A 25,341-nucleotide genomic window follows, 5' to 3' on the forward strand; every position below is an offset into this window, starting at 1 on the left:
ACTTTTCTCTAACTTAGAGCAAACTCTTGGAGATCTAATCATTACTTTAGTGAGAATTTAATATTAACTTTTTTCCCCCAGTAGTGCTGCCTTTTATGTGGCTCTTCACTTCTCTTATCAGTAGATATGAAAAGAAAAGGACAGTAGAACTAGAATAAAATGTTCAAATACTTTAAAAGTTTGTTGATTCTACCTTTTCAGTTGAATAAAATTGTATTTGGGGGTTATCTGTAGATTAATTTACTTATATTATACTTCAATAGCATGGCAGTAGATTCATTTATCTATATTTTACTTTAATAGCATGACAGTCGTTGATAGATTCTTCTTAAATCTGAGTTTTTTCTTCTCTCTTTAGATCTCTGTAAAAGCTTGTAATTATGAATTGCCTTTCTAGGGAGGAAATGAAGAATACCTTTTCATTTGAAGTTTATAGAGAAAGTAAAAATTAGACTTTAATTTCAAACATTTCCCTTGACTTAAGCGTGCCATTATTCTCTTCTTTAGTCTCAGAAACGCACAATGAATTCTTCTATTAAATTTTTTTTGTGTTTGTTGCAGTGAGTTCTGACACCAAGTAACCAGAACTGAGCCAGACTTCACAGGTTAAGGACACAGTCCTCCACATGACTGCCCTCACTTCAGACATCAGCCTCAAGTTTGGGGGTCCCCAGGTCACCCTCACTTCTGACGAGCTGGCAACAAGTTTGGGAATTCCTAGTACCCCTCAGGTTTCATAATTTGCTAGAATGACTCACAGAACTTAGGAAAATACTATACTTGTGATTACAGGTTTACTATTGCCAAAGGATACAAATCAGAACCAGCAAAATGGACAGATGATGCATAGGGCAATGTCTGGGAGAGTCCCAAGCATAAAGTTTCCATTTGCTTCAGGGATGTGTCACCCTCCTGACATATTGATATGTGACAATACACAGAATATTGGCAACCACAAAAGCTCACTGAGTTTCTAGTCGAGTTGTTTTTATTTTTTAAATTGTGGTCAAAACATAGAATATGAAATTTACTATCCTTTTTTTTTTTTAAAATAAATTTATTTATTTATTTATTTATTTTTGGCTGCGTTGGGTCTTCGTTTCTGCGCAAGGGCCCTCTCCAGTTGCGGTGAGCGGGGGCCACTCTTCATCGCGGTGCGCGGGCCTCTCACTGTCGCGACCTCTCCCGTTGCGGAGCACAGGCTCCAGACGCGCAGGCTCAGCAGTTGTGGCTCACGGGCCTAGCCGCTCCACGGCATGCGGGATCTTCCCGGACCAGGGCTCGAACCCGTGTCCCCTGCATTGGCAGGCGGACTCCCAACCACTGTGCCACCAGGGAAGCCCCTGAAATTTACTATCTTTAACAGCTTTTATGTGTACAGTACAATAATGTTAACTTTGTGCATATTGTTGTACAACAGATCAAGGACATTTTCCATCTTGTGAAACTGAAACTCTATATCCATTGAAAAACACCTTCCCCTTTATCCCTTCCTCCAACTCCTGGCAACCACCATTCTTCCTGTTTTTAAGATTTTGACTATTTTAGATACCTCATATCAGTGGAATCATGCAGTATTTGTCTTTTTGCGATTGGTTTATTTTGCTTAACATAATGTCCTCAAGGTTCATCTATGTTGTAGCATATGTCAAGATTTCCTTACTTTTAAAGGCTGAATAATATTTCACTGTATGTATGTACATTATTTTCTTTATCTTTCATCTGTTGGTGGACATCCAGGTTTCTTCTGCATCTTGGCTATTATGAATAATGTTGCAGTTAACATGGGCATGGAAGTATCTATTTGAGGTTCTGTTTTCAGTTTTTTAGGATATATACCCAGAAGTGGGATTGCTGGATCATATATGGTAATTCTATATTGAAGTTTTTGAGGAACCTCCATACTGTTTTCTACAGTGAGTCCACTATTTTACATTTCTACCAACAGGGTACAAGAGTTCCATTTTCTCCGCTTTCTCACAAACACTATTATTATTATTATTATTGACAGAAATTATCCTAATGGGTATGAGGTAATATTGTGGTTTTGATTTGCATTTCCCCAATGATTAATAATATTGAGTACCCTTTCACATGCTTGTTGGCCATTTGTATGTTTTTATGGACTGAATGTTTATGTCTTCCCCAAAATTCATATATTGAAGCCCTAACCGCCAATGTCATGGAACTGTGTAACTGGAAGAGTTTTGAGGTGCATGCTAGAAAAAGCTGAGATTGCCATGAAAGGACTTTTAAAGTTGATTCTGGTGAGGACTCAGAAAGAAAAGAGTAGAGAGACAGAGAAAGCTTCCATCTTCTTAGAGATTATATAAATAATCATGAACAGAATGTTGGTAGAAGTACGGATGGTAAAGACCATTCTGGTGAGGTCTCAGAAATGAAGAACATGGTTTTGGATGATGCAAAAAAGATGATCCGTGTTGTAAAGTGGCAAAGAATTTGACTGAATTGTATTCATGTCCCAGTGTTTTGTGGAAGGTAGAACTTGGGCGTGATGATATTAAATATTTAGCTGAGGAGATTTTTTTAACAAATTTATTTATTAATTTTAAAATTTTTGGCTGCTTTTGGTCTTTGTTGCTGCGCATGGGCTTTCTCTAGTTGCGGCGAGCGGGGGCTACTCTTCATTGCAGTGCACAGGCTTCTCATTGTGGTGGCTCCTCTTGTTGCAGAGCACTGGCTCTAGGTGCGCAGGCTTCAGTAGTTGTGGTGTGCAGGCTCAGTAGTTGTGGCTCGCGGGGTCTAGAGTGTGGGCTTAGTTGCTCTGCGGTACGTGGGATCTTCCTGGACCAGGGCTCGAACCCATATCCCTTGCATTGGCAGGTGGATTCTTAACCACTGCGCCACAAGGGAAGTCCCAGCTGAGGAGATTTCTAAGCAAAGTATTGAAGGGGTGGCTTCATTTCTCCTTACTGCTTATAGTAAAATTTGAGAAGAGAGAAATGAATTGAAGAAGGAATTGTTAAGCAAAAAGGAATCAGAACTTAAACGTTTGGGAAAATTCTCAGCCTGCCTATATTGCAAAAAACTAGAAAGCTATTTGGAAGATAATTATGAAGGGTGTGGCTGAAGAACCATTTGATAAGGAGATTAGTATGGGTGTGAACCATGAATTGTGAGAAATAAATGTCTGTTGTTTAAGCCACCCAGTCTGGTATTTTGTTATAGCATCCTAAGCTAAGACATGTATTTCCTTTGGAGAAATGTCTATTCAAGTCTTTTGCCGATTTTTAAATTGGGTTGTTTGGTTTTCTGGTTGAGTTGTAGTTCTTTATATATTCTGAATATTAATCTCTCACATACAGTTTGCATATATTTTCTCCCACTCTCTAGGTTGCCTTTTTGTTGATTGTTTCTTCTGCTTTGTAGAAGTTTTTAAGTTTGATATCGTCCCATTTGTATATTTTGCTTTTGTTGCCTGTGATTTTCTGTCTTATTCAAGAAATTATTGCCAAATCCAGTGTCATGAAGCTTTTCCCCTGTGTTTTCTAGGAGTTTTACAGTTTCAGGTCTTACATTTAGGTCTTTCATCCATTTTGAGATAATTTTTGTATATGTATAAGGTAAGGGTCTAACTTCATTATTATGCATGTGGTATCTAGTTTCCCTAATACCATTTGTTGAAGAGCCTGTCCTTTCCCCATTGTGTAGCCTTGGTACCTTTGTCGAAGACCATTTGACCATATATATGAGGATTTATTTCTGGGTTCTCTATTCTATTCCATTGAGGTCTGTCTTTGTGGCAGAACCATACTGTTTTGATTACTATAGCTTTGTAATATGTTTTGAAATCAGGACGTAAGAGGCCTCCAGCTTTGTTTTCCTTTCTCAAGATATTTTGGTTATTCAGGGTCCTATGAGATTCCATGTGAATTTTAGGATTTTTTCCCCTTATTTTTGCAGAAAATGGACAGTAGAGAAAAGATTGTATTGGGGGAAAAAATACCATTAGGATTTTAATAGGGATTGCATTGAATCGGTAGATTGCTTTGGGTAGTATTGGACATTCTAATAATATTAAGTCTTCCAATCCATGAACACAGGATGTTTACTTATTTGTGTCTTCCTCAATTTCATTCAGCATTGTTTTGTAGTTTTTAGTGTACAAGTCTTTTGTCTCCTTGGTTAAGTATATTCCTAAGTATTTTATTCTTTTTGACTCTATTATATCAATAAATGGGATCATTGTCTTAATTTCCTTTTTGGATTGTTCATTGTCAGTGTATAGAGATGCAAGACATATTTGTGTGTTGATTTTGTTCTGTAACTTTGCTGAACTCATTTATTCTTAGCCAGTTTTTTGGGGGATTCTTGAGAGTTTTGTATATACATGATCATATCATCTGTGAACAGAGGTAATTTTACTTCTTCCTTTCCTATTTGGGTGCTTTCTGTTTCTTTCTCTTGTCTGGTTGCTCTAGCTAGGACTTCCAATACTATATTGGATAAAATGGTGAGAATGGGCATCCTTGCCTTTTTCCTAATCTTAGAAGGCAAGCTTTTAGTTGTTCACCATTGAATATGATGTTGGTTGTAGGCTTTTCATCTGTGGCCATTATTATGTTGATGTAGTCCTTCTCTTCCTAGTTTTTTGAGTGTTTTTATGAAAGGGTGTTGAATTTTTTCAAATGCTTTTCCTGCAGCAGTTGAGATGGTCATGTGGTTTTTGACCTTGATTCTATTAATGTGGTGTGGTACACTGGTTGATTTTCCTATATTGAACCATCCTTGCATTCCAGGAATAAACCCCCTTTGATCATGATATATAATCCTTTTAATGTGTTATTGACGTTGGTAGGCTAGTATTTTGTTAAGAGTTTTTGCATCAATATTCATCAGGGATATTGCTCAGTAGTTTTCCTGTAGTATCTTTGTCTGATGTTGTAACAGGGTAATGCTAGCCTCATAGAATGAGTTTGGCAGTGTTCCCTCCTCTTCAGTTTTCTTTTTCTTGGGAATAGTTTGAGAAAGATTGGTGGAATTCTTCAGTGAAGCCATCTCGTCCTGGGCTTTTCTTTGTTGGGAGGTTTTTGATTACTCATTCAATCTCCTTGTTATAGGTCTGTTCAGATTTTTTGTTTCTTCATGGCTCAGTCTTGGTAGATTGTATGTTTCTAGGAATTTATTTCTTCTAGGTTACCCAATTTGTTGGTGTTTGATTGTTCATAGTAGTCTCTTATGGTCCTTTTCGCTTCTGTGGCATCAGTTGTAATGTCTCCTCTTTCACTACTGATTTTTGTTATTTGAATCTTTTCTTTTTTTCTTAGTCTAGCTAATCGTTAGTCAATTTTGTTGATCTTTTTAACAAACCAACTCTTAGTTTTGCTAATTTTTTTCTTTTTTTAAAAATTTTCTATTTCATATGTTTCTGCTTTAATCTTTATTATTTCCTTCCTTTTGCTAACACTACTGGGTTCAGTTTGTTCTTCTTTTTCTACTTCCTTGAGTTGTTAAAAAGAAAGCCATGAGTTGGGTGCTTTCCTCCAACTTTGGTGAGCTGTGTTGGCTTCTGTCTGTAGTATTACAAGTTCTCTGGTGCTGTCACAAGCTGCTGAGCTTTCTTATGTTCTCAATGCCTCTCCCTCATGAGACATTCAGAGTTTGCAGGTTCCCTGTTAGCCCTCCAAGTCAGGTGAGACAGGAACCAGTTCCTTGGACAGACCCCTGAAAAGCAGAAATGTTGGATGAACATTTCACTCTTCTCTTTCCCTCCCAAGGGAGAAGCCCCACATTGGGCTATTTCTCGGATATTGAGCTGTGTTGGCTTGGGGGAGGGGCTCACTTAGATGAAATAAAATGACTGTTCTTACCCATTTCCTTGCAGTTGAACTTGCATGGGGTACTGCAACTTCTTAACTGGTTTCTGGTTTTCTCTAATAGGCATTTGGGGTCATATATTGTTGTTAAGTTAGTGTTTCTGTGGGAGAGCAAAATCTGGGGCTTTATTTTCCACCATCTTGCTGACCCTGATGTCCAGAGTATTTTTGGGTAGTGGCAGTGGGGGTGTGCAGGGGTTATGAAGTAGGAATGATTGACTGAATCATTGCCCACTGAGTTAAACTTAATCTCCAGGCTTCCTTCCCTCTTGGAAGTGTAGGCTGATATCATGTGGCTCAAAGCTCCAACCTTCTAATCACATCATTAGTCTTTCTGACCTGGTCAGTGCCCACCTGAGTCATCTCCTTTGTATTATCTAGGGGTCCATTGTGAGTCACCTCATTAACATAAACTCTCAGATGTAGGGGAGGGTTTAGAAGTTGCCTCCCACGCACTGGGGACAAAGGCCAGCCAAATTCTTTATTACACGTGTATATTGAAATCTAGTCAGGCAGTATAAAATTTAAAAGGTACAAAGATGTACAGGGAAATACAAATCTTCCACCCATCCTTGTTCCTCAACCACCCAGTTTTTTTCCTGGAAGGCTGATGCTTAAATCTTTTTTTGCCTAAATAACAGTTAACTCTCTTTAAAAAATAATAAATTCCATCCCCCCAGCCTCCCCCACCCTGGTCCCTTTGGCTATTGCCATATTTTGAGGATTTGAAGGACTGTATTGTTCTCCAAACAGTAATGAATATAATATTATTTCTTTACATTATACCTTGAAATGAATTTGTTACTGAAACACTTAGGTGCTGGGATAGAAAAGTGAAATTAGTCTTTTGAGGTGTTTTTTTTCTGGATTAAGAATAATATATTCACTGTAGAAATTTTTTTTGGAAAGTAGTGACACATAAAATAACAAAAGTCTTATCATTTAATGTTTTATTTCTTATCTTTTTTCTGCTTGTGTGAATAGTGGGAGGTTGCATATTTAAACACACTTTATGTTAAAAAAAAACACAGTTGAGAATAGAATCTAAGGTTTTGTATCATTTTTTCCCAGATTACACTGCTGAGATCATTTTCCTTTCCAGATGCATTAAATAATCTTTAGTAGCATGGTTTTACCATTTCCTTGTTTTTGCATGTTAAGATTATTTCTGGTTTTGTGCATAAATTAACAAATCTATTAGATAATTTTACTTTGTTTTTTCTTGATTGATTTTAGAAGACTTAAAAGTTAACTTAATTGTTTGGTATTTATCATCTTACCTTCTTAATTGCTCATGATAATAGCCAGAGCTATTCTTTCAAGGTAGGTAGCTTTCTTTTTTACTGACTTCCAGTAGGGCTAGAGCTTACAAAATCAGGACCTTTTGTTCATTAGGCTTTCCCTATTAAATATCAGTAAACTGTTTTATGATTTTTTTAATGTTCTTTAAACAATACTTCAATGTCCCTTCAGTTCTTGTGAAAAATGCATTGGTTATATTTCACATATGTATATGTTTATATTAAGTTGTTTGGTATACATTTGTATCTATTTTTAATCTTTTTCCCTCACAGGTGAGCCATTGTCTTCCTCTTCCTTTTCACTTCTTTTCCATTATTTCAGTTGAACACTTAGGGGGCATTGTGCAGGAGGTGCAAGGATAAATTCTCAAGGGAATTTAAAAATAGTGGGGAGTGATAGATGTATAAGTCTGATAGTGTACACAAATAGATTTTAAGATTTTATTGACGGTTCCAAAATAAAATCTAGATATTTTGGCTGTTTCCCCTCCTGCTAGGGTCCTGTATTGATAGGAAGTTCTCAAGGTGGTGTCAACATTGAAGATGTTGCTGCTGAGACTCCTGAGGCCATAGTTAAAGAACCTATTGATATTGAAGAAGGCATCAAAAAGGAACAAGCTGTTCGGGTATGTTGTACTCCGAAACATTTCTAGCTTTTGATTGGATAATTACAACCCTTAAAGAGAATTAACTCTGTATATGTGAAGTGATTGACAAAACTTCTTAAAAAATTTTTTTGAGTGTCAAGGCATGTTAATATGTAGTTTGAAATTGAAACTTTTTAGAAGTATCTAAAGCGTTTTTCTTCATATCCTCCATAAATATTTTACTATGTATCTTTAGTAAAGATAAGGATTCTTTTAAAATAGCCACTATACCATTGCCATCCCTAGTAAAACTAACAATAACTTCTTTTTTTTTTTTTAGTTTTTTAAGGAACCTCCATATTGTTCTCCATAGTGGCTGTATCAATTTACATTCCCACCAACAGTGCAAGAGGGTTCCCTTTTCTCCACGCCCGCTCCAGCATTTGTTGTTTGTAGATTTTCTGATGATGCCCATTCTGACAGGAGTGAGGTGATACCTCATTGTAGTTTTGATTTGCATTTCTCTAATAATTAGTGATGTTGAGCATCTTTTCATGTGCTTCGTGGCCGTCTGTATGTCTTCTTTGGAGAAATGTCTATTTAGGTCTTCTGCCCATTTTTGGATTGGGGTGTTTGTTTCTTTAATATTGAGCTGAATGAGCTGTTTATATATTTTGGAGATTAATCCTTTGTCCGTTGATTCGTTTGCAAATATTTTCTCCCATTCTGAGGGTTGTCTTTTCGTCTTGCTTATGGTTTCCTTTGCTGTGCAAAAGCTTTGAAGTTTCATTAGGTCCCATTTGTTTATTTTTGTTTTTATTTCCATTACTCTAGGAGGTGGATCAAAAAAGATCTTGCTGTGATTTATGTCAAAGAGTGTTCTTCCTATGTTTTCCTCTAAGAGTTTTATAGTGTCCAGTCTTATATTTAGGTCTCTAATCCATTTTGAGTTTATTTTTGTGTATGGTGTTAGGGAGTATTCTAATTTCATTCTTTTACATGTAGCTGTCCAGTTTTCCCAGCACCACTTATTGAAGAGACTGTCTTTTCTCCATTGTATATCTTTGCCTCCTTTGTCATAGATTAGTTGACCATAGGTGCGTGGGTTAATCTCTGGGCTTTCTATCTTGTTCCATTGATCTATGTTTCTGTTTTTGTGCCAGTACCATATTGTCTTGATTACTGTAGCTTTGTAGTATAGTCTGAAGTCAGGGAGTCTGATTCCTCCAGCTCCATTTTTTTGCCTCAAGACTGCTTTGGCTATTCGGGGTCTTTTGTGTCTCCATACAAATTTTAAGATGATTTGTTCTAGCTCCGTAAAAAATGCCATTGGTAATTTGATAGGGATTGCATTGAATCTGTAGATTGCTTTGGGTAGTATACTCATTTTCACAATGTTGATTCTTCCAATCCAAGAACATGGTATGTCTCTCCATCTGTTGGTATCACCTTTAATTTCTTTCATCAGTGTCTTATAGTTTTCTGCATACAGGTCTTTTGTCTCCCTAGGTAGGTTTATTCCTAGGTATTTTATTCTTTTTGTTGCAATGGTAAATGGGAGTGTTTCCATAATTTCTCTTTCAGATTTTTCATCATTTGTGTATAGGAATGCAAGAGATTTCTGTGCATTCATTTTGTATCCTGCAACGTTACCATATTCATTAATTAGCTCTAGCAGTTTTCTGGTGGCAGTTTTAGGATTCTCTATGTATAGTATCATGTCATCCGCAAACAGTGACAGTTTTACTTCTTCTTTTCCAATTTGTATTCCTTTTATTTCTTTTTCTTCTCTGATTGCCGTGGCTAGGACTTCCAGAACTATGTTGAATAATAGTGGTGAGAGTGGACATCCTTGTCTCGTTCCTGATCTTAGAGGAAATGCTTTCAGTTTTTCACCATTGAGAATGATGTTTGCTGTGGGTTTGTCATATATGGCCTTTATTATGTTGAGGTAGGTTCCCTCTATGCCCACTTTCTGGAGAGTTTTTATCAGAAATGGGTGTTGAATTTTGTCAAAAGCTTTTTCTGAATCCATTGAGATGATCATATGGTTTTTCTTCTTCAATTTGTTAATATGGTGTATCACATTGATTGATTTGCGTATATTGAAGAATCCTTGCATCCCTGGGATAAATCCCACTTGATCGTGGTGTATGATCCTTTTAATGTGTTGTTGGATTCTGTTTGCTAGTATTTTGTTGAGGATTTTTGCATCTATATTCATCAGTGATATTGGTCTGTAATTTTCTTTTTTTGTAGTGTCTTTGTCTGGTTTTGGTATCAGGGTGATGGTGGCCTCATAGAATGAGTTTGGGAGTGTTCCTTCCTCTGCAATTTTTTGGAAGAGTTTGAGAAGGATAGGTGTTAGCTCTTCTCTAAATGTTTGATAGAATTCACCTGTGAAGCCATCTGGTCCTGGACTTTTGTTTGTTGGAAGATTTTTAATCACAGTTTCAATTTCATTACTTGTGATTGGTCTGTTCATATTTTCTGTTTCTTCCTGGTTCAGTCTTGGAAGGTTTATACCTTTCTAAAAATTTGTCCATTTCTTCCAGGTTGTCCATTTTATTGGCATAAAGTTGCTTGTAGTAGTCTCTTAGGATGCTTTGTATTTCTGCGGTGTCTGTTGTAACTTCTCCTTTTTCATTTCTGATTTTATTGATTTGAGTCCTCTCCCTCTTTTTCTTGATGAGTCTGGCTAATGGCTTATCAATTTTGTTTATCTTCTCAAAGAACCAACTTTTAGTTTTATTGATCTTTGCTACTGTTTTCTTTGTTTCTATTTCATTTATTTCTGCTCTGATCTTTATGATTTCTTTCCTTCTGCTAACTTTGGGTTTTGTTTGTTCTTCTTTCTCTAGTTCCTTTAAGTGTAAGGTTAGATTGTTTACTTGAGATTTTTCTTGTTTCTTTAGGTAGGCTTGTATAGCTATAAACTTCCCTCTTAGAACTGCTTTCGCTGCATCCCATAGGTTTTGGGCCGTCGTGTTTTCATTGTCATTTGTCTCTAGGTATTTTTTGATTTCCTCTTTGATTTCTTCAGTGATCTCTTGGTTATTTAGTAACGTATTGTTTAGCCTCCATGTGTTTGTCTTTTTTACATTTTTTTCCCTGTAATTCATTTCTAATCTCATAGCGTTGTGGTCAGAAAAGATGCTTGATATGATTTCAATTTTCTTAAATTTACTGAGGCTTGATTTGTGACCCAAGATGTGATCTATCCTGGAGAATGTTCCGTGCGCACTTGAGAAGAACGTGTAATCTGCTGTTTTTGGATGGAATGTCCTATATATATCAATTAAATCTATCTGGTCTATTGTGTCATTTAAAGCTTCTGTTTCCTTATTTATTTTCATTTTGGATGATCTGTCCATTGGTGTAAGTGAGGTGTTAAAGTCCCCCACTATGATTGTGTTACTGTCGATTTCCTCTTTTATAGCTGTTAGCAGTTGCCTTATGTATTGAGGTGCTCCTAGGTTGGGTGCATATATATTTATAATTGTTATATCTTCTTCTTGGATTGATCCCTTGATCATTATGTAGTGTCCTTCCTTGTCTCTTGTAACATTCTTTATTTTAAAGTCTATTTTATCTGATATGAGTATAGCTACTCCAGCTTTCTTTTGATTTCCATTTGCATGGAATATCTTTTTCCATCCCCTCACTTTCAGTCTGTATGTGTCCCTAGGTCTAAAGTGGGTCTCTTGTAGACAGCATATATATGGGTCTTGTTTTTGTATCCATTCAGCCAGTCTATGTCTTTTGGTTGGGGCATTTAATCCATTCACGTTTAAGGTAATTATCGATATGTATGTTCCTACGACCATTTTCTTAATTGTTTTGGGTTTGTTTTTGTAGGTCCTTTTCTTCTCTTGTGTTTCCCACTTAGAGAAGTTCCTTTAGCATTTGTTGTAGAGCTGGTTTGGTGGTGCTGAATTCTCTTAGCTTTTGCTTGTCTGTAAAGCTTTTGATTTCTCCATCAAATCTAAATGAGATCCTTGCCGGGTAGAGTAATCTTGGTTGTAGGTTCTTCCCTTTCATCACTTTAAGTATATCATGCCACTCCCTTCTGGCTTGCAGAGTTTCTGCTGAGAAATCAGCTGTTAACCTTATGGGAGTTCCCTTGTATGTTATTTGTCATTTTTCCCTTGCTGCTTTCAATAATTTTTCTTTGTCTTTAATTTTTGCCACTTTGATTACTATGTGTCTCGGCGTGTTTCTCCTTGGGTTTATCCTGTATGGGACTCTCTGCACTTCCTGGACTTGGGTGGCTATTGCCTTTCCCGTGTTAGGGAAGTTTTCGACTATAATCTCTTCAAATATTTTCTCTGGTCCTTTCTCTCTCTCTTCACCTTCTGGGACCCCTATAATGCGAATGTTGTTGCGTTTAATGTTGTCCCAGATGTCTCTTAGGCTGTCTTCATTTCTTTTCATTCTTTTTTCTTTAGTCTGTTCCGCAGCAGTGAATTCCACCATTCTGTCTTCCAGGTCACTTATCAGTTCTTCTGCCTCAGTTTTTCTGCTCTTGATTCCTTCTAGTGTAGTTTTCATTTCAGTTATTGTATTGTTCATCTCTGTTTATTTGTTCTTTAATTCTTCTAGGTCTTTGTTAATCATTTCTTGCATCTTCTCAGTCTTTGCCTCCATTCTTATTCCGAGGTCCTGGATCATCTTCACTATCATTATTCTGAATTCTTTTTCTGGAAGGTTGCCTATCTCCACTTCATTTAGTTGTTTTTCTGGGGTTTTTTCTTGTTCCGTCATCTGGTACATAGCCCTCTGCCTTTTTATCTTGTCTATCTTTCTGTAACTGTGGTTTTCGGTCCACAGGCTGCAGGATTGTAGTTTTTCTTGCTTCTGCTGTCTGCCCTCTGGCGGTTGAGGCTATCTAAGAGGCTTGATGGGAGGCTCTGGTCAATAACTTCTTAATATCATCACTCACCCAGTCATTCAAATTCCCTAATTGTCTCAATTTTTTTTTTTTCTTTTACAGTTTGAGTTGGGATCCACATAAGTTCTTTCATTGTGGTTGGTTAATAGGTCTCATAGGTCTTCTTCTAGTTTATACGTTTCCTTTCCCTCACTTTCTTCATCCATTTTCTTTCATTTTGTTGAAGAACCTGGGTTAATTATACTTTATCGTTTTTCATAGTCTGGATTTTACATCCCCATGGTGGCATTTAACATGTCCTATCCCCCCTTTATTTCCTGTAAGTTGTATGGAATGGTAGGGACACTGTCTCATATATCCCTATGATAGATCAGTGATTTTATTTTTGGGAAGTTTTATGGACGCTTTTAAGAATCTGTTTAAAGCTGTGGACTTTCTCTCAGTGTATGCACATACTCAGTAAATTTTGCCTACAGTTTCACTAAGTTTTCTGTACCATCCTTCTTGTGTGCCTCTTCCTCCCATTCGATTCCCACCCCCCCAAAAAAAAGCCCCCCCAAACAAAAACTTAACCATGAAGTTTAGTATTATGGCCTGTGAGAGTTGCTTGTTAATGTTTGTAATACTGCTATTAAATTGTTTAGTTTATATATAAAAAATGAGTGACCCATCTTAAAAAGAAGTTTGAATATTAAATTGAATGAAATTAACATCTCTTATTAGGAAACTGTCAAAAGAAGCTTATGGTATTGAAGTACAGTAGAGCAGGAATTTTGACTGATACAAAGATTTCCCTGCTAAAGCGTGAAGCACGTCATTTAGGCAAGTGAATGGTATAAATGTTTAAAGGGGACAGAGATTTGATTCATTAGGTAGTTATGTGAGAGTGATGACCGGAGACTTAAATTTAAATGAGAAAGAAAACACTTGATTTACAAGAATGCTTGAAGGAATAATCTACTAAGATTGTACCTTTTTGAGTGATGGATGAACAGAAATAGTTCCCAGCACAGTGCTAGACAAACTAATGTCATACTGGGCTGATCAGAATTCTTTTGCAATTCTCAGATGTTTACATTTAAAACAGTAGATTATAACCTAGTGAAAATCTTTCTAAATGAAATGGCACTTTATTTCTCATTATTCTTTTTTTGAAATGTTTTAACCCAAAATTACATTTCTTAGTTTGATCATCCACTTTATTTTCATTTGATTATTTGCATTTGTCTTCTTGCAAGAATCACATTCACTTTCAAAGAATTTAGTATTTTCTGTTATTGAAAGTCAGATGTATCGTAGCCTTAGATAGCAATTGGAAGAGAGGAGAAAACTACTGCATAGGTTTCCTGAGCAGCTGCAACAGTTAGGATAAAAAAAGAGACATGTGGCTTCTATACCAGTGGTTCAGAATTGCTTATAGAACTTTAAAATATTATGGATTTTTGGTCCACTATAGAACTTGTGAACCACAACTTCTGGGTTGAGACCTTGGTGTATGTATTTTTAAAAAGCTCTTCAGGGCTTCCCTGAAGAGCACAGTGGATAAGAATCTGCCTGCCAATGCAGGGGATACAGTTTCGATCCCTGGCCCGGAAAGATCCCACATGCCGCAGAGCAACTAAGCCCATGCGCCACAGCTACTGAAGCCCTCGCGCCTAGAGCCCATGCTCCGCAACAAGAGAAGCCACCGCAATGAGAAGCCCGTGCACCGCAACGAAGAGTAGCCCCCGCTCGCCACAACTAGAGAAAGCCCATGTGCAGCAACAGAGACCCAACGCAGCCAAAAATAAATAAATAGATAAATAAAAATTGAAAGGAAAAAAAAAGCTCTTCAGGTATATTTAGGGAGGAATCTCTGCGCAAGACTGTAAACTCTTCTGCTAGATTAGAAGCTTAAGTACCTGTATATCTTTTGAATCTAGCATATATTAGGTGTTCAGTAGATTTTTGAATGAATAGGATAATACTTGTTTGACGATGTGTCTTCATTGCTTGGTAGACACTCTTCATAAATTACCTAAAAGGTAAAATAGGGTGAGTTAATATTTTGGCCATTGTTTTTAGACCATTTGGATTATCAGTCTACCTTTTATATGTAGTTTTAATAAAATATAAGCCTCTTTTTTCAGTTTAGGTTGGCCATAAGGCTTAGTGGTAGTATGGAGGCTATGGAATAACACAGGAACAGGAATTGAGGCGAATGACAAGTCATTTGACCTCTCTGGATCTCTTTCTTTGTAAAATGGGCATACTACCTGCTTTGTGAGGATTTTGAATAAAAACTTTTGTTTAACCATTTAGTGATAGTAGATGCTATTTCAGTGATTAATGTTTGACCATGAATGAGTCATGCTTATTATTTAAATGATAAACTACAAGGTTTTTTATTTGTAATAATTTAATGTTGATTGGATGTATACAGCATTCCTATAATAAAGAGACAAATTGCTTTCAGCTTGCACAGAAGATGGGATTTCCAGCCAATATTGTGGATTCTGCAGCAGAAAACATGATCAAGCTTTACAACCTTTTTCTGAAATATGATGCAACCATGGTAGAAATAAATCCAATGGTAGAGGATTCAGACGGAGCTGGTAAAGTATCTTCTTTTATCAAACATTGATTGTCTGTTTATCCACTTATCATATTCTTCACTGAGGAAGTTGAACTCATAAGGAAGTGAACTCATTTCTATGTAGAAGTTTATTTTATAATGAAAAGAGTGAATGTGAACAAATATTAAAGAGACCCTTTAAAACAAACACCTTAAATATATATTTATGTACACACAGACGGGTTAAAGCTGCACTGTATGGCAGCTACCAGGCACATGTGGCAGTTAAAATTAATTGAAATGATATAAGATTAAAATATTTCTCAGTTGCACTAGTTACATTTCAAGTGCTCTGTAGCCCCATGTATTGGACAGCTCTGTATTGGACAGCAGACATAAAGAACAATTTCATCCTTGCAAAAAGTTCTGTTGGGCAGTGATGGATTAGAGTATCCACTATGGTAGTGAATAAATAGTTGTAGTTTTGGGGAATTAGCCATTTTAGTCTCCCCAGGTTTCAAACTTTAGAGACACCATGATTGTTATTGTACAAAGTGTGTATTCTGATACTATAGTCCTTTAATATTAGGGAAGTAAGATTAGCTTGTCACTTTGACAGCTTTTCTTTTACGTATGTTTAAAAGGTAAATCAGGTTTTGAATTATCATGCCTTCCATGTATAGTTTTTCTAAAAATATAAGTTGCTTTATTGTAGCCTAAATTTTTCTTGATATTTTACATTAATTGCTTCTGTTGCTGTGATTTGTTTGATTTTGTTTCAAGTCTCTTTGGACATTTCTAATCTTCTTAAGCATTTGTAGATCTCTTTCATTTTTATACTTCTAATTAGTTATATTCATTATTATAGAAGTCAATTTTTAGCTGGTCATTTATATGGTTGTATAAAGAAAAATGAGTAAATTTTCTTGTGATTGTAGAGGTAGTTTATAAAACTAAAAATAATTAAATTTTTTTAAAGAGTGAGGGCTGATGCACATTTTAAAAATGAGATGTCCAGTGAAGGAGAATTATCTGTATGAAACTGATATTTTTTTTTAAGGGAGGCAGTTCTTACCTATTTATTCTTTTTTTTTTTTTTTTTGTTTAATAAATTTATTTATTTATTTATTTTTGGCTGTGTTGGGTCTTCATTTCTGTGCGAGGGCTTTCTCCACTTGCGGCGAGCGGGGGCCACTCTTCATCGCAGTGCGCAGGCCTCTCACTGTCGCGGCCTCTCCCGTTGCGGAGCACAGGCTCCATACGCGCAGGCTCAGTAGTTGTGGCTCACGGGCTTAGTCGCTCCGTGGCATGTGGGATCCTCCCAGACCAGGGCTCGAACCTGTGTCCCCTGCATTGGCAGGCAGATTCTTAACCACTGCACCACCAGGGAAGCCCTATTTATTCTTTTAGATTGGCATTACTTAACCCTTCGTGGGTCAAGGACAAATTTTAAGAAATGCAGTGAAAATTGCATGAAAGCGAGTAACCCTCACCAAGGAGTCTGCACCAGTGTTCCCATGTGTGCATGTGCATATGCACTGTTTTTCATGAAGTTTAGGTGTTCTCAAACTCCTTGAAGCCTTTGGTCCTGCATTTGGTACTTGGATGTCAAATTACTAACTCCTATTGCTAGGCAACCTTTAGAATCCTTTTGTCAGGTTTCAAAACCGATCATACTGGAATTTTATTGGAATTGTATTCATCCTATAAATTGTTGGGGAAAAATTAACATCTTCCTAGTAATCAGTTTTTCCAACTAGAAATACCTTATTTTTCCATTTATGTAAGTCTTGATTTATATTTTTTTAAATAAGACTTATTTTCTTTTGGTAGGTATTATATTTCTTTTTAGATTTATTTGTAGAAATACATTTTTGTTGCTATTTTGAATGGGATCTTTTCTGCCATTGTATTTTCTTTTTTTTTTTTTTAAGTTAACTGCCATTATCATTTTTTTTTTAATTTTATAAATTTATTTATTTATTTATTTATGGCTGTGTTGGGTCTTCATTTCTGTGCGAGGGCTTTCTCTAGTTGCGGTGAGCGGGGGCCACTCTTCATCGCGGTGCGCGGGCCTCTCACTATCGCGGCCTCTCCCCTTGCGGAGCACAGGCTCCAGATGCGCAGGCTCAGTAGTTGTGGCTCACGGGCCTAGTTGCTCTGCGGCATGTGGGATCCTCCCAGACCAGGGCTCGAACCTGTGTCCCCTGCATTGGCAGGCAGACTTCCAACCACTGCGCCACCAGGGAAGCCCCTGCCATTGTATTTTCTTACTGTTTATTGCTGGTATACAGAGACTGTTGATTTTGTTCTTCATTTGAAGATTTTAATTCTATTGTTGTATTTGTTTTCCTTAGTCTTTGAAAAATATCTCTACTCAGTTTCAGCTTGTCTCCCATGTTTTGGTTTATTTTCAGTTTCTTCTTTCGTAGTACATAGTTTTGAATTTTGACCATACAGAAGAGACATTCTAAGTATACTTTGGTTTCCTATAGTAAAGTTTATTTTTTTAAAAGATATTTTCCCTCTATTTAACGAAAACATAGCAAATACTATATGCTAGGCACTATTGTAAGAACTTTTCAGATATGGACCCCTATAGTTCATTAAATGTTTATAGCAGTTCTGTGAGGTAGATACTATTACTATCCTTATTTTATAGGTTAGGAAACTGAGTTACCAAGAGGTTAAGTGACTTGCCCAGGGACACATGGCTAGTGGTAGAACTGGGCGGTGAATCTAAACAGTCAACTGCGGAATTTGTACTCTTACATATGACATATGACACAGTTGTATGACAGGGATATTTTGGGTAGAGAGTAGTAGTATATCAGCATTATTGGAGTAGGAAGAGATTAGCGATAAGGTATATCTTTTAGGTTAGGAAGCTGTAGCAGTAGTCCAAGCAGGAGGTAACAAAGGCAGCGGGAATGGAAAGGAGAAGGCTTTATTTTACAGATGAGTTCAAGCTCAGGCTCTGTTAGCAGACCTACATTTCTCACAGTACTTTCTTTATATATTTTGAATGGAGGCTTTAGACCAATGCAGACTATGTAGTTATAAACATATGCAGATTGATATGTTTTATTTATAAGGTTCATATTGGGTTTCAAAAGTAATATTTAAAAAAATAGAAAATATAGATATTTGTTTCCTTTTGGTACTAAGTTACCATATGACAAGATAGAATATACATTTGGGGAAACTATCATAGTATTCCTTAAAATAGTAGTTTAAGGATATTTTTGAATGGCTAGATTTGGAATTATTTCCTTTGTGCACAGTTTTTTTGGAATATATATGCTGCATAGAATGAAGTATACCTCTTAATTTGTACCGGTTTAATTGTTTGCATAATTGTAAGAAGAAAGCTTATAGACTCTAGACTTATTTTCCTAGTAACGCTCTGAAAACATAGGGTAATATAAAAAAATATATATATATCTATATATGTATATATATTTGAATACAGTTGCTTAAATAGCTTATCATACCATTGCCATCATTGGAGTTTCCAAGAGATCTTCCAGTGATTACTGATCTTCCCTGACAGAGTTCTAATTAAAACGGATCTGACAACTAAATTACACAATTAGACAGACTTAATAAATCTATTCAAATATGAGGCTTTAACAGGGCAGTCCTTTCAGGGATAGACTGTGCCTTGGGAATAGCAGTTGGAAATGGTTGCTCGCTGTGGGAAGCTTACTCCAAGAGGAAGAAGGATTGAGCAGAATTATGCATGCCTAGTTTTATAATATCTAGATTAACTAGACAGATAATTTGCTTCCTTTCCTCTGGGAAGAATTAAGTAAAGAGACAGTGAGAGACAGATCTTATACTAAGTGAATCCTTTGAATGTGAAAGGAAGCATCAGGAGTGGGGAAGATTTGATCCCGCCCCCTCCTCCCCAAACATTCCTTAGTATTTTCTTTACCCACTGAGCTCAACCATCAAGCCTGTGATCTATCAGGGTGGATGTGGAGCTCTTGAGGGAGGAGAGGTTAGCTGTCTGTTTGGGTAATCTTGTTCTGACTTTGAGGCTGCCTTTCCAATCCCAGCCATTGTTCCTTTGGCTATTATGGGAGCATCTATCGGTAGTTTGGATTTTTACCCCCAGAAATTTCTAAAAATGGGTCAAAATAGTACACCGGTATCAGCTTTAAGAAAGTGTTATGCTCAATTCTGAAAATTTATTCTTTTCTGTTTCTGACACCACATTATGTTCAGTCAGGTTGTCTATTGGAATTTCAAAAGTTCATCAGTGAGATTAGATTATGGCATTAAAATACTCTAATAGTAAATTACATAAAGACACAGCTGGATTTAAAGTCCAAATGTGATAAAAGTCCAGAGGACCTAGAGAACTGAAGTCCCAAGTCACATTCTCTTCTCTGAGTTAGAAGTTCAAAGAAATTAATGTTCTTTCTAATTTCATAAATATTTTGATTGAATGAGAGGTTATGAATTCTAGATGGTTTTTAAATTCTTTTAGCCATGGCAGTTTGGACTGTCTGTCATAGGAATGGGTAGAGTTTCTTTGTGATCTCAGAAGTTATATTATTTGAATTTCAGATCTCTTATGTGCCTGAATTCTAAAAGTGTACAAAAGGTTAATAATACATATAAGTTTATCACAGCTTTGGCCCTCAATTACCAAATTTGGAGAAAAAACCCCCGCAGAACTCAAGCCATTCCCACTGCCAGGGACAGTGATCTCAGGCACAATAATGTTCTCAGAACCATGTACTTCGTTTTATCAAGGGTCATGGCAGAAACTCAGTGAAAGCTGAATGAAAGAGAATGGACTGATATTAGTCTCCCCAGGATGCCAGTTGTCTTGATTATCTTACCTATGGACCTGAAATCAGTTGAGAGAAATCTCCAAGTAAGGAATTAATTTTGGCCTGGTGCATTTGTGACTTCTAGGGGGGAAAAAACCCAAAATGTACATTTCTTAAAAGTTTTTCCTCTTTTGAACACTATGAATTAAGTATGGGCTCTGTTTACTGATATTACACATACCCTTGCTGTTAGCAGAGTTGTCAGTGGCTGGTTCTACTGACTGTTGCAGAGCTCGGGTCTAGGAAATATGCTTCCTAGGTATTTCACCCCAAGTATGTTTTTATTGGAGAATCACCATCACCTGAGTGAACCTGTCTTTATCTTCTTGAGTCTATATACTTTAGAGGCCTACTAAGGATTAATGCCCTTACTATGTGTTCCTCACTGTTTTTTGAATGGCATGTTAATTTTATTAATTTAATAGATATACAGTTGACTCTTGAACAACATGAATTTGAACTGTGAGGGTCCACTTATAAGCAGATTATTTTTTCAATAAGTATGTACTACAGTACTACATAATCCGTGGTTGGTTGAATCTGTGGATGCAAAACTGCAGGTATGGAGGGCCAACTGTAAAGTTATATGCAGATTTTTTTGCTGACATATCTTGAGCACTTATTGCATTTACTAAAGCATTCTTCTAAAACACTTATTTTAATATTTGTAAAATCTGTCATATATAGATATGCCACAATTTATAACTGTAAATTTATAAATGATTATCAAAATACAAGGGATCTGAAGGATCATAATCCAAGAAACATACATATTATCATTCACCAGTGATTTCAGATATTGTACTTTTTAGTTCCAAATTTTCAATATGGTTCCTTTCATAGTTTTATTTTCTGCTGAGATTACTTACCTGGTGCTTTATTATGACCATATTTTCCCTTAAATCATTAAACATGTTTAAAATAGCTATTTCACAGTCCTCTGATACTTTAAAATTTGAGTCATCTTGAGTTTGGTTTCTCTTGACTGCTTTGTTTCTTTGCTGTTGGTTACATTTTCCTGTTTCTTCACAGATCTAGTAATTTCTAGTTGTATACTAGACATTTTGGGAGACTGAATTCTATCATCTTCCTCTGAAAGAATGTTGGTTTTTGTTGTTAATAGTTAACTTGGCTGACTCTAAACTTTGTCTCTTGTTTTGTGCAGCAGCTGAAACTGCTCAGTTCTTTTAGCCTCTATCTGTTCAGGAATAAGGAGAAAGTTGTAGTTACATTGGAGCAAGGAAGGGATAGAGTACATATTGAAAGCTGAAGTCAGAGAATTAACCTTCATAAGGGCCATTTTGGTAGAGTGCTGGAGGTAAAAGCCTGATTAGAGTGGATTTAAGAGAGAATGGCAAAAAGAAAAAAAAAAAAAGAGAGAGAATGGCAGGAGAAAAACTTGGTACAGGGAGTTTTTCCTTTACCCTTTCTTTCTTCTTTCTTCTTCATAACCTGTTAAAAATATAAAACCCTTCGTAGGCTCACAGGCCATAAAAAATCCAGCACAGGCTGAATCTGGCCCATAGGCCATAGTTTGCTGACCCCAGGTTTAAAGAGACAACTCTTTCCGTGAGTTATGCTGTATAGAAAGAGGAGAGTAAGGTGGTGGGGGGAGCTGGGAGTAAAGAGTTTTTTCTTTCTTTTTATTAAGGTGGGGGAAAGAACAGCATTTTTACAAGTCAGTTTGATTTAGCCAATAGCAAAGTGGGGTGGGGTGGAATTTACAGTGCAGGAAAGACAGAATTAGTGGAACAATCCCCTTGAGTTGAGACCCTGGGCCCAAGCAAAGGAGTTAGCTAGGAGCATGGACAGTTAATTCTTGGTAATTAAAAAGAAAATTAAATGCTTTTGAGGGTTTTTTTTTTCCCCTTCTTTATCTGTTGCTTAGGATAGGTGTAGAACCAGTAACTTTGATGGGGCAGTTTTAATTCTCACATATTCTTTTTCAAGAAACAGTTTGAATTAATTGTGAACATAAATTGAAATACTTTCAGTAAGTAACAAAATGTGTTTTTCTTCTGAAGTCAAAAACATTTGATTACTGTATAGTTTATTGTGTCTATCTTGAAATTAACATCACTTTCTTTTTTTCCTTCACAGTGCTATGTATGGATGCAAAGATCAATTTTGATTCTAATTCAGCTTATCGCCAGAAGAAAATCTTTGACCTACAGGACTGGACCCAGGAAGATGAAAGGGACAAAGATGCAGCTAAGGCAGATCTCAACTACATTGGCCTAGATGGAAATATAGGCTGTCTAGGTACCACCTGTTTTTGTGTTAAGAGTTGGATTGGCTAAGCTTAATTTATTTTCTTTGTTTGTTGCTTATACAAATCATTTTCCCTTCTTGATAGTAAATGGTGCTGGCTTGGCAATGGCCACAATGGATATAATAAAGCTTCATGGAGGGACTCCAGCCAACTTTCTTGATGTTGGTGGTGGTGCCACAGTCCATCAAGTAACAGAAGCATTTAAACTTATCACTTCAGATAAAAAGGTAGGGGCAGAACTTATGTTTTAGAATTTGAATGGCGAGAAGTAACTTGATTAATTAGTAAATGTGGTCGTTATAGTAGTTGAGCGTTAAAATTCAAAAGTCCTCAATAGTTTGGAAAAATTTGCTGAAATCAATAAAATAAAAGTTAGCAAGAAAGAAAGATAAACTTTCCCATTGTGATTTAGAAAACAAGGTGAAGAAATACTGGATGGTATTAGATAATACTATAAATGGTAGTGATTTGGCATGAGAACCCATTACTATAGAAAAAATTTTGGAGAAGTTAGTTGACCAAAAAAACCAGAAATCTGGAAAGTCTGTGAAGCTAAAAAGGAAATAAAAATCATCTTTAATTCTATCCAGACATAACTTTTGTTACTGTTGATTTGATTTATTTTCTTTAAGACTTGTTAATGCTTATATATTTCACACATACACTCATACACATTGCATATGTATCGTTCTAGAAACAGCTTTATTAAGGTATAATTCACGGGGCTTCCCTGGTGGCGCAGTGGTTAAGAATCTGCCTGCCAATGCAGGGGACACGGGTTCGAGCCCTTATCCAGGAAGATCCCACATGCTGTGGAGCAACTAAGCCCGTGTGCCACAACTACTGAGCCTGCGCTCTAGAGCCCGCACGCCACAACTACTGGGCCTGCGTGCCTAGAGCCCATGCTCCGCAACAAGAGAAGCCACCGCAAGGAGAAGCCTGTGCACCACAAGGAAGAGTAGCCCCCGCTCACCGCAACTAGAGAAAGCCCACACGCAGCAACAAAGACCCAGTGCAGCCAAAAATAGATGAATAAAATAAATAAAAATAAAAATAAACCAAAAAAAAAAAAAAACAAAAAACAAACCCGGCTTCCAAAAATAAAAAAAGATATAATTCACATGCCATATATTTCACCCATTCATATATATATCTTTTAATACACACATTTTGAGTCTTTTTTTGCTAACATCTCTTGAGCACTTTTTGTGTAAAGTATTATTCTAAAACACTCATTGTAATGTTTGCATAATTTGTCATATATAGATATGCCATAATTTATAATTATGAATTTATAAATGATTATCAGAATACAAGAGATGTGAAGCATTGTGATCCAAGAAACAGACATATTATCATTCATCAGATTTTTTTTTAAGGAATATATCTACTGTGTGACCAATGTGGGTTTTTTAAGGCTTATGGAAATAAGATAATGGCCTTCATGTAAACTAGTCTTACTGAATTTAGACTGAGAATTTGTCATTGGTAGGGATCAAGATACCTTGAACTGTGTTGAGAATTGAATGAGTTGGGCAAGGGGAAGGAAATGTGCAGAGGCATGGGGTCCAGAGAGGGCCACTGTGTTCATGGATTGGTAAGATGCTTATGCATAAAGATATAGCATTATTGGGATGAATGATAAGAAGTAATGTTGGCAAATTGAGACCCAAGTTGTGAAGATCCCTGTATCTATAGCTAAGGAGTTTTGAATTTAACACTTCTACCCCAGCACATTTACAAATACATATATCAACTCCTTACCTTTTTGTTTTTTTATTTTTAAAAAAGAAGGTAATTCTGCTAGTAAAGGGTGAAAAGGAGAATAGGGAGACACTGGCAGGAGAGATCAATTTGGTTATTATACCTGCTTGTTTGGAAGGATGAAGAGGTCCATAACAAAGGCAGTGTCAGTAAGAATAAAGCAATGAAACCTACACTGCTGAGATAGAATCCTTAAGTTCATTTTTTTCCTTTTTGGGCGTGGCATGGTGAGGGATTGGTTAGGACTTCTGGCTGCAGAGAATCATTGGTTGGTGATATCTTTTGTGCTGTCAGAGGCAAAGTAAAGAAATTTGGTATTTTTGAATGAATGTGTTAAGTTTGCCCTGTGGTGATTATACCTGGTAGATAGTTGTAAAGATATTCTTCCTATAATGGTCAGATGTGTATTTGAGAGTCCTCAGTATTTTGAGAAAAGTTGAAGTGTTAGGCATTGGTGATATGACTCATGCAAGTGATTTGAGGAAACCAAGAATGGAACCTGGCTCCTCCCACCCAGTGCTGAAGGATTGAATAAGGAAGGAAGACCCAATAAAAGAGGGAGAGAACAAACTGACAGAGATAGTTGCAGATCAGGAGAGAGTGGTGACATCAAAGGCCAGGGTGAAGAGTTCTGAGAAGTAAGGGAATGGGCAGTAGTGTTAGATGCTGAAAGAGGAGAGGGGGGCAGAGGCCAGGCTGCAGTGGGTTGAGTTGTGATTGGGAACTGAGGGTGTGGAGTCATACAGGAGAGTTACTCCTTCGGCGGTGGGGTCTGAGGAGGCACAGAAGGACGTAGTGCTCGCAGTTGAGTGGAGGTCGGCTTGAAAAGAGCCGTGCGGTGTACGCGTGTTTGTGCAGAAGACCAAGAAGATGGGCTGTTTCTAGCTGGAGAAGAGATTTGAAGATAAAGAAGAGAGTGAATATAGCTAAAGGAGTGAAGACCTGGAGGAGACACAGTACAGTAATTAGTGATGAGGTTAGTTTTGGAGAGGAGGTTACTCCTTAAGGTATTACTGGAAAAGGAAGATCATATGCTAGAAGTTAGAGAGTTTGAAGTGGGATAGGAGGCTCATGAAGAGAGTTGAAAGATATGAGTCAGATTCCTAAGGTATGAGTCAGACTATTGCTGATGACTCATTATTATACTGCTCTTCAGGTTATGCTCGTGTTTCACAGGTTTGGTGTTTGGTTTTGTTTTTTCCCGCTCTTTTGCTTTTCTTGAAGTTGGAATGGATAAACTAATAGGCTGGAATCGTGCATTATTTGAATGGGGATGGCAGGTAGACGGGGT

At 36.8% G+C, this 25,341-nt stretch overlaps 1 protein-coding gene across 1 annotated transcript in view; it reads left to right on the plus strand.

Moving 5' to 3' along the window:
* The window catches only part of SUCLA2 (succinate-CoA ligase ADP-forming subunit beta), a 52,565-nt gene that overhangs the window by 19,216 nt on the left and 8,008 nt on the right, over window positions 1-25,341 (plus strand). Inside the window, exons 5-8 of the mRNA XM_068526393.1 lie at window positions 7,636-7,764; window positions 15,072-15,210; window positions 22,115-22,276; window positions 22,371-22,513. Of these exons, the coding sequence (XP_068382494.1) occupies window positions 7,636-7,764; window positions 15,072-15,210; window positions 22,115-22,276; window positions 22,371-22,513 (573 nt within the window). The remainder of the gene's footprint in view (window positions 1-7,635; window positions 7,765-15,071; window positions 15,211-22,114; window positions 22,277-22,370; window positions 22,514-25,341) is intronic.

This window comes from Eschrichtius robustus, chromosome 18 (assembly GCF_028021215.1).
Source record: "Eschrichtius robustus isolate mEscRob2 chromosome 18, mEscRob2.pri, whole genome shotgun sequence".
In the NCBI taxonomy this organism is placed as follows: domain Eukaryota; kingdom Metazoa; phylum Chordata; class Mammalia; order Artiodactyla; family Eschrichtiidae; genus Eschrichtius; species Eschrichtius robustus.